The 14,514-nt window shown below is 41.4% G+C and overlaps 1 protein-coding gene across 1 annotated transcript in view; it reads left to right on the top strand.

Moving 5' to 3' along the window:
* The window catches only part of thada (THADA armadillo repeat containing), a 334,005-nt gene that overhangs the window by 220,707 nt on the left and 98,784 nt on the right, over window positions 1-14,514 (top strand). The window contains exon 29 of the mRNA XM_055639660.1: window positions 6,926-7,041. Within this exon, the coding sequence (XP_055495635.1) occupies window positions 6,926-7,041 (116 nt within the window). The remainder of the gene's footprint in view (window positions 1-6,925; window positions 7,042-14,514) is intronic.

Raw genomic sequence — 14,514 nt, forward strand, 5'->3', positions numbered from 1 at the left:
GTGCATCTAGGAGGGGCACAGGGAAGACAGTTGTAAACAAAGGTTGGGGGGGGGGGGGGGGGGGGGGGGGGGGGAGGTTGTTATTTACCTAAAATTGGTAAATTGGAGAATTTAATGTTCATACCATTGGAATGCAAGAATATGAGGTGCTGCACCCCAACCAGAAACATCGCCTATTCATGTTCTCCACAAATGTTGCCTGACCTGCTAAGTTACCCCAGCACTATGTGTTTTTTTTGTAAACCAGCACCTGCAGTTCCAGTTGACCATTCAGAACATGTGGACTCTAACATTAACTTTTGCAAACAGGGTGGTGAAGTTTTGTATCACAGGTACTCAAGTTTGTAAGTGCCTGTTGGCGTAAGGTTTGCATGAAAGCAACAGACAACTTTGAATATCGTTCACCCTGATGGTGAAATGGTAGCCAAGAAGAACTGTTCTCTGACAAGGATCCCATTATGTTCCATCCAAAAAAACAAAGTGTCTTATGACTGCATTATTTACCAGTGCAGGTGTGGTTCAATGGTTTGACTTGTGTGAACTCAAACTTCAGATTCCTGCTGTCAAATGTCAATGAATTGGTTCCAGGCGAGTGATGTGAGAGAACTTACACTTTCTCCAAGGCCTTCCATTTAAAGAAAAACCTAACTATCATTCCTGACTTAGGTGTTCCTTTTACCTTTCATTTTCAAATCCCTGCAACGTTAGATTTTGTTAATTTTATTTAAACTCGTGTAATCTGATATTGTGAAAGGATCAGTGAGGGTTTTTTTTTCCAGCAGTGATGTGATCCTGGAAAATGAGATTGTTTGAGCAAATTAACAAAGACTGCCTTACAATTCTGTGTGAACTGACGGTGTGCCAACAGAAACCTCATAAACCGCCGTTTATTCGCTTAATGCGATCCTCTCAGGATGGGATTGGTTTATACTGGGATATTAGTTCCACGGACAACAGGCAATTGCTAATGTTTTGCTATGCAGACTGTCAAAATATAAGGAGTTTTTTGGGATTTCTTTTATGTGATGTCAGATAGAGTAAACCTGGCTTTGAAATTTTTCCTCAGCCAGCTGTGTTTCTGGAAAAAGAAGCAGAGTGGAACTCCACATCTGTCGTATCGATGTTCAATGCCTCATTTCTTATACGAGAACCAAAGAAACATTTCTGTAGCACCTTTCATAATCTCCAACCAGTCCCACAACCATAACCTAATGCAGTGCTTTTTGAAATGCAGTCTTTTTAACTATAGGTAAATTATCTTTAGTCTTTAGAGAAACAGTGTGGAAACAGGTCTTGTGGCCCACTGAGTCCGTGCCGACCAGTGATCACCCCGTACACTGGCATTATCCTACACACTAGGGACAATTTTCAATCTTTACCAAAGCCAATTAACCTACAAACCTGGGGGAGTCTGGGAGGAAACTGGAACACAGTCACAGGGAGAACGCACAAACACCATACAGATAGCACCGCTTAGTCAGGATCGAACCCAGGTCTCTGACGCTGTAAGGAAGCAAATCTACCACTGAGCCACTGTGCTGCCCCTTGCACAGATTACACATGTAGTACAAACTAAATGCCCAGATAGTTTGCCTATAATGTTATCCGTTATGGAGAATATTTATCCAAAGAGCTCTCTGGCCATTTGGTAATTAGCACAGAATCGTTCCTACCCATCAAAGAGGACAGACTCCGTGTGTATTTAATGTTTCATTGGATCTAATGTGCTATGTACTCAGTATAATTTATGTTCTTTTGCCTGAAATGCATAAGAAATGGGGCTTGAACTTGGCTTATTATCAGAAGCGAAACTGTAGATAAATTTTGAAGATTGATTAAACACTTGTTCTGTTTGCATGCATGACAGAAATTGTAGGTTTGATTGTTCAGAGGTGGATCCAACAAAAAACCCAATCAGTAGAAAATCTGGGCTTTGCAATATCCATGTGCCACATTTAGAGTCATAGAGTCATACAGCATGGAAACAGGCCCTTCGGCCCAACTTAGCCGCGGCAATCAACATGCCACAACTACACTAGTCCCACCTGCCTGCGTTTGGCCCATATCTCTCTAAACCTATCCTATACATGTACCTGTCAAAATGTTTCTTAAAAGTTGCGATAGTACCTGCCACAACTACCTCCTCTGGCAGCTCGTACCATACGCCCACCATCCTTTGTGTAAAAAGGTTATCCCTCAGGTTTGTATTAAATCTTCCCCCCCTCACTTTAAACCTATGTCCTCTGGTTCTCCATTTCCTCTATTCTGGGCAGACGACTGCTTTTGCCCGATCTCATGAATTTGAACATCTATTTATTTTTGAAAACTCTGCAATTGAATAATATATTAAAATTCTCTGTCACAGTGTTCTCCAGGAAGCAGACAATGTGAAAGACCATAAAGGAAATGCCTTGCACTTGTTCTTTCAAGGATGAATCTCATCATATCCACTAACATTGCGTATCCCAGTGAGTGTGGCTACTCAACTCTTGGCCCATCCACCCTCTTCTGGTCCCGGATCCTTCCGTCCCAAGCCTTACTTCCCTCTCCAAAGTGGCCTTTCCGAATGTAAGGCCTCTTGAGTAACATACTATGGACCTTGGGCCTCGAATTCTATTTGACATTAGGTCATTCAGCTCATCTAGCCTACTCCGCTGTTCAATCTATTATTCCCTCTCAAAGATAGACACAAAATGCTGGAGTAACTCAGCGGGACAGGCAGCACCTCTGGAGAGAAGGAATTGGTGACGTTTCGGGTCGAGACCCTTCTTCAGTCTGAAGAATGTCTTCAGTCTGAAGAAGGGTCTCGACCCAAACCGTCACCTATTCCTTCTCTCCAGAGATGCTGCCTGTTCTACTGACTTACTCCAGCATTTTGTGCCTATCTTCGATTTAAACCAGCATCTGCAGTTCTTTCCTACACATATTATTCTCTCTCAACTCCATTCTTCTGCTTTCTTCCCATAATTTTTGACACCCCACCTAATCAAGAACCTATCAATCACCTTAAAAATATCCAATGATTTGGCCTCCACACCCGTCTGTGGCAATTAATTCCACAGATTCACCAACCTATCAAATTCTCCACTATTCTGCTGCTGATTGTCAGATGTCACTCGTTCATTGGCCATATTTTTTAGTTTTTCATGTGAAGTTTAGCTAATTGATTCATTAACCATAAATCGACTCATAGACTTGCCGAAGGATGTTCAAACTAAACGTTTCAGGTCATGACCCTTTTTCTGAATGAAGTCTAGGAAGATCCCAAGCCAAAAGGTGCCTCTCCCTGTCCTCCAGAGGTGCTGCCTGGCCCACTGAGTTGCTTCAGCACTTTGTATCTTCTTTTTCTATTGTAGTTTTATCTTGACAATTTAATCCTCCCCACAATGTGTCCAATGCTTTTTCATGTGTAATTAATCAAGCCGTTACTTCACTGTAATCCTGGGTGAGCTTTCTCAGGTTGTGACCTACTAACTTGGAACCTACGTGATAGGGAGAGAATAGGCACAGAAAGATAAGTAGGTTTGTTTCAGTTGACTGCTGCTCTTGACAAATTGAAGCTCCCACGTCTACTTCATCTCTTCTACCTTTGGCCAACCCTTTAGATGTAATTATTTCCAATGACTATTGTTAGAAGCTGAAATATAATATGCACAGACATAAACATCTTTTATGTTGTATCATGCACATATAAAGATAAAAGGCAAGGAGAACAACAGGATCATTAATGCTAATTCCACTTTTTGCAACCTCATAGAAAGTTAGTTCTCTCACGCCTGATGTAATTATAGATATTGTGGTTAGGTTTAGACCACCGAATGTTCACAGGGTTAAACAAAACATGCATTAGTTTTGAGATTTAACACGACTAAGGATATCATCTTGAGAAACAAAACAATTAAGCGGTTTCAAATTACAGAAGGAAGAAACAAACTAAACTGTTCTCTGGCTGAATGGCCATGCTGCATAAAATTATATGTACGGGATGCTAAATAGGGCTCACTGATCCATTAGTCTAGTTTAACTGAGTGCAGAACCTAATACTTCATTCACCTATCAGCAAAAAAAATAAAACATTCTCTAAGTGTTTTTCAAATAATGGTTATGATTAATAAAAAACAGGACATCTCCAATTTTCTTTTTATCCTTTTAGCTTTTGACTGCTAAACAACATCTGTCCATGACATGGTCAAGGAAGCTTTTGAGCGGCACAGTGGCGCAACTGGTAGAGTCGCTGCCTCACAGCGCCGGAGACCATGGTTCAATCCTGACCTCGGGTGCTGTCTGTGTGGAGTTTGCACATTCTCCCTCAAAATAAAAAGGTCCTAGACTCTGTGTACTAGAATCTTACAATAGAGAGTGGAGATCTAGGACTGGTTCGGAGGTGAGCACAGGCCGATGTGAGAGAATGGTGGCAGCAACTGAAAAGTTTGTGATTTTCTCATTTTTTACAAATATTTCCCCTTCCAACAATACCACGGTGGGCAGATTACAGATTATTAATTACCATTTAATAGGAACTTATTTTGTGACATGTGGCCACTTAATTTGCTTATATGCATCATTGGCCCTCAAAGTAATTAATTGGTATGAAGACTATTTTGACAGTTGTTTAATGCAATAAAACAAAACAAATTGGACACGGTAATTCCTTGGAGCGCAGGAGGCTAAGAGGCAATCTTACAGACCAAATTGGTATAGTAAATGCACAGTCATATACCCAAGATAGAATCAAGAACCAGATGACCTAGGTTCAATGTTTTTAAGAAGGAACTGCAGATGCTGTAAAATTGAAAGGAGTCTGAAGAAGTGTTTCGGCCCGAAACGTTGCCTATTTCCTTCGCTCCATAGATGTTGCTACACCCGCTGAGTTTTTCCAGCATTTTTGTGGACCTGGGTTCAAGATGAGAGGGTGAGAATTGAGATGAGATTTAATAGGAATCTGAAGGGCAACATTTTTACTCAGAGGATGGTGGATATATATGGAATCAGCTGCCGAGGAGATAGTTGAAGCAGATACAATAAAACACTTAAAAAACACTTGGACAGGTAAATGCATTGAAAAGGTTTAGAGGGATATGGACTAAATGCAGGCAAATGGGACGAGCTTAATGGGGCATCTTGGTCAACAAGGCCGATTGAACCAAAGGGCCTGTTTCCATGCTGTATAACTATAACTCTAAAACACCACATAAATAAAAACATTTTTTTCCTTAAGGTTCTTATAATAGTAATTGCATACTTTAGCTATTTCTCCATCTCTGGTTTGTATTATGTAACTTGCTTGTGCCAGCACTTGGTAGATTAGTATCGGAAAATCTGAACAAAACTGGGCTACAGATACTACCAGTCACATCGTGCTGCAAGAAGGATACATGTTTGAACAATCCTTCGTTTTGCTCTTTGAGAGTTGTTACTTGCATTGCGTCAAATACATGTTATTTTTCTGTAATTCCAGATGTAATTTGAAAACATTTTTTAAATCTCAAATGGAGTTACAAGTTTGTTGTATTTATGTTTATTTCTATAGAGATTTATTAAACTATCTCTTCTTGAGTTTTAATACGGTACTAGACCAGGTGCGGACCCATTGGGCCTGCTTCCCAAGGCAATATTCCACCACTGACCCATAGCCCCCAACTGCGCATGCGCGGCTGAGGGGTTCCCGTTGTGATGCTAGAGATCCCCGTTGTGACACGAGTCACGGCAACCCTCCATACAACTGCCCTTGCCATCCCTCTTCCTACCCTCCTCCATTCCACCTCACCCCCCAGCACCTCTTCACCCTCCCTCTTCTTTCCCCTCTCCCCTCCCTACGCCCTCCTCTCCCCCTATCCCCTGCTCCCCCACTCCTCACCTCCCCCTATCCCACCCCTCCACTCTCCCTCCTCACCTCCCCCACTGTCCTCCTCCCTCTATCCCCTATCCCCTACCTTCCCCACTCTCCCTCCTCACCTCCTCCACTTTCCCCTCCCTCTCCCTCCCTACACCCTCCTCTCCCTCTATCCCCCTGCTCTCCTCACCTTCCCCCTGTGATTTTTTAAATGAAACCTCCTCCCTATCCCTCCCCTACAATGAATGTTGTGATTTTACTTTCAAAGGTATATGAGCATAATACATTATATTGCTATATTGCACACAGTTTAGTTCATTTTTTTTCCAGATTTCAGATCACCTGCGTGAGGGCTCTGTTGCAGAGTGGGGAGCTGGGATTATTTTTTTCAGCATCATAACTCTAGTTTACGATCAAGGGGAAGAGTACCTAAAACAAAGGCTACTTAGCTACCACATGGTCAAGATCTATTTAGCTGATGCTATAATTTACACCTTGCCAATACTGTAGATTATACTGAGTATGCCAAATCCTGCTGACATCTATTACATTTTTGTCTTGGACTATCGATCTTATATATTAATTCAAAGCAAAATGTCTGATAGCTGTTAATGAATTCGATTCTTTTTAACGTATAGATGCCCCACAGGATTCTCCTTAGCAGGCACTGGGGGAAACATTCAAAGTTGGCTTTAGCTGAAGGGAAAATGAAAGTTCCCAATATAGATTATGTTTGCATAGCTGGTTTTGTTTTGCATCTCCAACAGTTATGAAAACCTGTGTCATTTGAATACCAGTCTGAAAACAGAAACGTCAGATGCATGAGTTAACTCTCAATGTCCTAAGGATATCGCTTTTTGGAATTAAAATGCTTTAAGCGTAGCCTGCAGCATTGAGGGCATTGGATATCTGCACAATTCATTAAACATTGTAATTACTTCTAGTTGGAAGTCTCTCACTCTTTTGTTTGTCCTTTAAATTAACTTTAAGTCATTGCTCAAGCATCGTTATATATTTGTCTGCTGCCTGCGTTAAATTAACCGCAGGTTGTCACTGTGCCAATAACCCGTTGATATTCTTTCATTTATGAAGGCGCTTCATTTACTGCGATCCTGCTATGACTCTAAACAAAGGACCAATTCATGCCTTCACCAAGAGTTGCATGACATCATTGGCTGCACTCGAGCCAAAATATGGTTGGCAACAAGGTAAGCCTGAATTTCAATCTAAGTCAGTACTAAATAAGGAATAGTTCGAGATTTTTTTTAATAAGTCAGAGGTATATTTAGATTCTTGGTTAAAATTTAATGCTGTTTGCTATGTATTTTTACAAATTCTTCTCCATCTATCTAAGTGTTGGCAGATTTAATGTACCATTGCTTTTCCCTTTCATGGGTTTTATGTTAGTTGTCGCAGTTCACACCCAAAATGGAAAGCAGTTTCTTTGGATCTGAGTCTTGTAAAATCCTTGGCAAAACCACCTGGATATTATTTCACCATAAACTCAAAATAACCATGTGTTCTGTCGCTGTTGATGTAGTTACAATTCTTGAAGTCATTTTTAGGGATCTTGAATTTCACTTTAATTTCATTGAGAAAACAACTTGGATTCATGTGGCGTTTCAATACAATAAACACCCCACGGCATTTCACAACAATTATTAAACAAAATTTGACACCGTGAAATGCTAAGAGACTGTAGGTACATTAAGCCCACACAGAATGATCTGGTCTGTCTCACTCCCCAGTTTTCTAATTATTGCTCAAACAAATGTTTTTCACCAAGTTCCTACCCAGCTGCTTTGGAAAATGGCCTAAGATGGCGCTCGAGCTGGATGAGTCTTTGTGTGCTTATCCCATTACAATCGCTCCACTCGTTTAAATATTTATTTCAACAGTAGCATTTCTTACATTCACTAAATGTTGGTCATAGAGTCATACAGTTTGGAAACAGGCTCTTCAGCCGAACTTGCCCACACTGACCAACATGTCCCACCTGCACTGGTGCGATTGGCCCTTATCCCTCTAAATCTGCCCAATCTATGTACCAGTCCAAATGTTTCTGAAACATTGCCATAGTACTTGCCTCAACTACCTCCGGCAGCTTGTTCTATAGACCCACCACCCTTTGTGTGTAAAGGTTACCCCTCAAGTTCCTATTAAATCTTTTCCCCTCACCTTAAACCTATGTTCTCTGGTTCACAAATCCTCTACACTGGGCAAGAGACTCGGTGCGGCTTCCTGATCTATTCCTCTCATGATGTTGTACCCTTTATCCTTTATCTGTGCACTGTGGACCAAAGATCTTAGAGCAGAGCAAGATGGGTTACTCTCACGCAAACGTGTAGTACGCTCATGGGCGGATTCATGGGTGATTATAGGACCCATTTTAGCGACCAGTCCCCGCCATCTTGCTCCGCCATCTTGTTCCGCCATCTTGCTTCCGGCCAAAGATCGGATCTTTGTTTCCGCAGCTGGGAGAGGGAGTGCGCGGCCCGGGGAGGGGTGTGCGGCCCGGGGAGAGGGAGAGCGCGGCCCGGGGCAGCGGGGAGAGGGGGTGCGCGGCCCGGGGCAGCGGGGAGAGGGGCATAGGAGGGGGGGAGACATTGTAGTGTGGGGGCAGGCGAGGGAGTGCCGGGGGGGGGGGGAGAGTTGAGGGGTGGGATAAGGCCTAGTGTGTGTGAAGTTGCGGGGAGGTTTACAATGTTTCTTATTTAATGTCCCTTGTCTAGTCTGAAATAAAGTTCATCATTGGATCAGAAGAAATATAATTGTGTGTGTTATATGATTATATACATTTATATCACATTCATGTATGTGTGTTTATAAACATTTTATTCTTTAACAAGAATTAACAGAATTATGAACTAACAGAATTATGAATCTAACCCTATATCACGCACAAAAACTTCCCCCGCAATGTCATTTACCCTGCGAGTCGGGTCGGTTCCGGTTACTACAAAATCCTCAAACACTGCTTGTGAGCCATTTAAAAAGAATGATTTAAAAACATTAAAAAAGACAATTACCAGAGTCAATTTTTATTCTTGACAAGAAGTATGAACTGGCAGAATTATGAATCTAACCCTATATCACACACACAAACTGTTGCCCCGCAACATTGATTACACTGCGAGTCGGGTCGGGTCAGGTAGGCTCCGGTTACTAAAATGGGTGGGGAAAAATGCCCAGGATCCCCTCCATAGCGTACTACACGTCAGCCCATTGTATTTCGCAGGAGTGGCCTATCTTGCTCTGCTCTAAGATCTTTGCTGTGGACGGCTTGATTGTATTTACACAGTCTTTTCTTTGACTGGAGAGTATGCAAACATAAGCTTGTCACAAGCTCGGTACTGACGACAATAATAAACCAAACTAATCTAAATGTCAAATGAATTTACTTCCAACACCCTTTCGGGCTGTGAACTCCATATCATTCAAGTGCAGACTGATAACAAAATATCTATGACTACACTTAAGTACCTGAAACTGCAGGCAACTAATAATGGTTTGCACTGAATAAAAGTTGCAGTAATTTTAACAGTTCGCTAGGAATTAGAGGACACCTGTCGAAACTTAAGAAGCTTCCAATTTTATAACCAAAGAAAAGGCGTTTTAGATAAATTGGAATAGATTACACAGAATATAATCAGATTATCTAACTTTATGCATACGGGTACCAGGGATGCCATTAGAAAATCCATAAAGCTTTGGAAAAAGATCAGCTTGCACCATAACTTGAAGTAATAAGATGACTAGGATGCATGTCAATTTAAACTGTAGGTGTACTAAACAATTAGTTTGTTGATTAATTGGCCTCTGCAATTTGTACTTAGTGTGTATGAAGCTGATAAAAAAGTGGGAAAACATGGAGCTAGTGTGAACTCATGATCAATGATCAACAAGGAGGATGGTGGTGGTGGTGGGGAGACATGAGTTCTGTCAGTGATGAATGCAGGAATAATAAAAGCAATCAATGATAAAACCACTTGGGGTGTTCCTCTTTCAAACAACATCTTGGTCTTCAACATCGTTGTATCTTTAGTATCAATGTTCTTGTCAGCAACTTGTCAGTTTCATTGTTGAACTAAATTAGGCCAATGTTGCAATCAAAAGGGCATGAACAATTGTTTGGGAAGAAAGCCAAACTGTAGAAAGAGGACTGCCCTTCTCCGTGGATTGTCACCTTGTCGTAGTGGAGAAGCTTGTGTGGTCCTAACATCCTGAGAGCGATACCACCTGGAGCTATGCTCCTGGTTGGGTCACCCATGGCCGTAAGGGCGAGGGGGAGGTCTCTGACAAAGAGCAATCCAACCAAAACGTTGGAACAGGTGGAAGATGATGGCTGACTTTAGTGGAGCGTCACAACGGCTGGGAAGGCTGCAACAGAAAAGGGTCCCCGGTCGACTTGGATTCCATGCCACTGGATTCTGACACAGATCTGTCAAGGACCGTGTGGTGGCTGCCTGTGCACCAGTCTCCCCACGTTAAACAAAGTCACGCATAGGCGTCCTCCATGAGAGTACAGTTATACTCGTTTCGAGTGACCGCCGATGATGATGATTATCAATGCCAAGTAGATTCCAGTTCCTTCAGCTGCTCTTTGTTACTTTGTGAATGCTGTCTGATCGTGAAAAATAAAGAAAGGGGCTGAGAAGTTTGTTTACGAGGCGATGTTTACCACAGATATGCTGCCTGACCCGCTGAGTTACTCCAGCATTCTGTGTCTTTCTTCGGTGTAAATCACCATTTGCAGTTCGTTCCTACATATTTTGTCTGCTGTATTGCAAAATCTGCTCAAGGTATGTCCATTTTGAAGAAGTTCTCCTCCTCTCTCCGAGGGGATTTCTGCAACACCCTCTCTCACTGCTCTACCTCTGAGGTCTGAAGAAGGGTCTCGACCTGAAATGTCACCTATTCCTTTTCTCCGGAGATGCTATCTAACCCGCTGAGTTACTCCAGCATTTTGTGTCTATCTTGTTCACCAGGCACCTCTGCATCATATCTAGTAAGAGATCTGTGGATGTCATAGTGACTACTACGTTGCAAACCATTTGGTGCACAGTAACATAGTGACCTCCATTACCAGTACATTAACAAACTAAAGCCATTAAAAGTCATAGAGCATATGTTAAACTCGTCAAATGTAGGATTTTAAAAAGCAGCTGAATTAATTAAGACGTTGGTTGAAAGGAGAATGTAATCACACCAGCACATTGAGGTGCCCCACAGACTAATGAAGTGCACTTTCCTGAACACAAGACAAAATACTTATTTTAAATAATGATAAATTGATAGCCTAAAGTTTTATTTTACTACCTTTTGGAGCAAATAGTGCGGGATTTTGCTGGTTCCTCAGCAGTAAAGTTACATGTGCTCAATGACAACAGTGAGCTCGATAGGCTGGATGGCCTATTTCATTCAATGGACATACATTTAAAATGTTGAAACTGTCTTTTATTTTATTTTAATTTAGGCATTTAGATTATCTAATATTTTTGTGAAAAACTGAAATGAGAAATTCATAAAACGCTCATATCCAACCTTTTTTAAATTTCAAGTTTTCCTCAACGCAGAATGGAATATTTTTAGATCTGTCAAATGGAGCCTTTTTTTTTAAAGTGTAACTTAATGCTTATAACCTGGATCCTGCTTTATTGCAAAGTGGCAGCAGTATTTTGTATCCAATTCCAAGGATTGTGGATATGTTATACAATAAATTCTAATAAGGCACTTTATATTAAAAAAATGTCAAGCTAAGCCTTTTAAGTTTCCAGTTATAGATCAAAGCCCGTTTTCATTCTGAATGAAAGTTAAAATATGTTTAGTGAAGTCCTGTGTGCCAGAAAGTTCAAAGTGCGACTCTGGTGCCATTTTAACAACTGTGCTGGGTTTAACTTCAACTCAGAGCAAGTAATTTGCTGGAAAACTGAAGGAAACATCTGTCTAGTATCACTTGTAGCCTTTGGCTCCTTTGTGTATTATTTTTGGTAGTATGAATACATGTTATCAAAGCCTATTTTGCCTTGGGATATAATTCATACAACTGTTCTGTGCTGGCCTTTTGTATGTTATCAGAAAATAAGCCCAGTGTCTTTCCAATTCTGTGAGAGCTTGAGATTTATACACATACAGTTGGGACAAGCTGGACTTTGTTTATAAATCTATTCAAAATAATTTAGTTGAAAAGCTTCACAGTGCAAGACCATACTGCAAAAGGAAAATTGGTGAGGTTAAAAACGTTGTCACACTTCCACGGGATAAGTGAGAAACTATCTTTGGCCCTGAACAGCGGATCACAGTCCAAAGCTGCAACATGTATTTTTTTTACCTATAAAATTTAATTGACCTACCCTTTCCACAGTTCAGTGTTTGTACTATTTAGATTATAGGCAACTGTCATATAACATGGTTCCTGGATATATTCATGCTGGATGTCGGAGCTGTTTTCTCATGACTATAAATAGAAAGGGAAAATATTGTTATAAAAGAAGAACAAAATGAGCAAAGACATTTTCGTGTGATTAGCTATTATTTTTTTTTTAACTTTTTTTTATTTTTCTGTTTAATCTCCCGAATTAATATTCTGCCTTTCAAATTTCATGATTTTGAGGCTGGTTGAATAAAATTCCAAAATATTTATGCAACCCCAGGCAATTTCCAGTTCTTATTTAAGAACAAGGAAATGCAGATGGTGGTTTATACCAGACACAAAGTGCTGGAGTAACTCAGCGAGTCAGGAAGCTTCCCTGGAGAACATGGATAGGTGACATTTCGGGTTGGGACCCTTCTTCAGACTTTCTTCCTAGTTTTTCTATTTTGAATCAGTTGTCTCAGGATTCGTTGTCCTGGACATGCATAGTTTTAAAGTACAGGAAATGATTTCATTTGCATTGAATATTTGTTGGACTCTTTAATAGGGTGAATCAAAATGAATGCTCCTTCTCTCCTAGATCCTTGCAAAGATCCACTTGGATTGTTGATCCCAATATTCCTTCAAAGGTACATTGGTCTCTGTGACCAAACATTCCAAACTCATTACAGATCAATATTTTAAATTAATGTATCTCATCACTGACCAGAGGGCCTGATTTTGCTCATTTATTTGAGCAAAGTATGTCCTGAAGTCTCATAATTATACTCTGCAATGTCTGCTATTTTGATGGGGAATGTACACGTAATTCTGTCCTTAATTTTCTTTTGATAGCAATGTCCAAAAATGAAAATGTTTCAGAGGTGGCCTAACCAGAACCTCAATTGTTGCTTCTTGGATTTAATTCTCTAGTGGCGCCTATTTATTAAACACAAGGGGTGGCACGGAGGCGCAGCTATAGAGTTGCTGCCTCTCTGTACGGAGTTTGTACGTTCTCCCCGTGACTGCGTGGGTTTTCCCTGGTTGCTCCGGTTTCCCTCCACACTCCAAAGACATACAGGTTTGTAGGTTAATCGGCTTAGGTAAAGATTGTAAATTGTCCCTAGTGTATAGGGTAGTGCTAATGTATGGGGATTGCTGTTCGGCGCGGACCCGGTGGGCCAAAGGGTCTGTTTCTGTGTTGTTTCTCTGAACCAAACAATACTCTCAATCATTTCAGCAAAAAATGTATTGAATCTCAGCCACACCATTCATTTTTACTTGTTATCAACTTCCATTGAAAGTATGTTTCCATTGATCATATATGTATATTATCCTATCGTATTTGGATAAGCATTAGTGTCTCGTTCTACAGCCAACATCCTAAATGTTTGCACTTTTTCTGACCTGATGAGAGGGGGAATAATACTAATGCTGCAGTTGGGCGGTCAATCCGGGATATTGTCCAACAGATCCCCTATGTTTGGTCCTAAGGTTGTGATTATTGTTTTTTTGAGTGCACCATTTATGATTCCAGACACAGAAGTTTCCAATAATCTCAGTTTTGTTAACCTACTTAAAGTCCTACTTGGCCATATGATGTATTTCCACAGAAGACAGTAAGTAGACCTCATTCCTCATCTTGCATTTAACATTCGTGCTCTTGTCTGGATCATCCCTGTGCCACTGTCTGGACGAAAGATCTGTTATCACAGCAAAAGTGCATTAAGTCCCTGTCCCGCTTAGGCAATTTTTTCAGCGACTACGCGCGACTCGTGGGGTAACACCTGTATGGTCGTGAGTAGTCTCCTCAAGTGGCTTGATTTTGAAATGTTCAAAACTTTTTGGCGACTGTGGGCTTGACACACCTTGTCTTCTCCCGTCGTAGGTTGTCGCCAGGATGATGCAGCTTGTAGGCAGGTGACATTGGTTGTCGCCGGGTGCTGAATTCCATTGGCGACTACCTGCGTCAACCGGCGACAGGTACTGGCGACTGAATTGTCTTCAGTTGTCGCTGACAGGGTCGCTGCTTGTCATAGCTTGTCACGGGTGGACGTAGGTTGACTTTGGTTGTCATAGGTTGTCGCCTGTGTGGTCGTAGATTGTTGTAGGTGGACTTCCCGCGGGTTGTTGGTAGCTTGACGTCGACTACGCGGTAGGTTGGCGTAGCTTGTCGTGGGGGGGAGGTGGGGTCCAGTCTCCGCTTTTTCAGCGACCTGCTACGACCGTGACAGTCGCCGAAAAAAATCGCCTAAGTGGGACAGGCCCTTTAAATGGAGCAGAGAATTAGACCCATCCACCAATCAAATAAAGACAGAGAGTGCTGGAT

The sequence above is a fragment of the Leucoraja erinacea genome, chromosome 8 (assembly GCF_028641065.1).
Source record: "Leucoraja erinacea ecotype New England chromosome 8, Leri_hhj_1, whole genome shotgun sequence".
Taxonomy (NCBI): Eukaryota; Metazoa; Chordata; class Chondrichthyes; order Rajiformes; family Rajidae; genus Leucoraja; species Leucoraja erinaceus.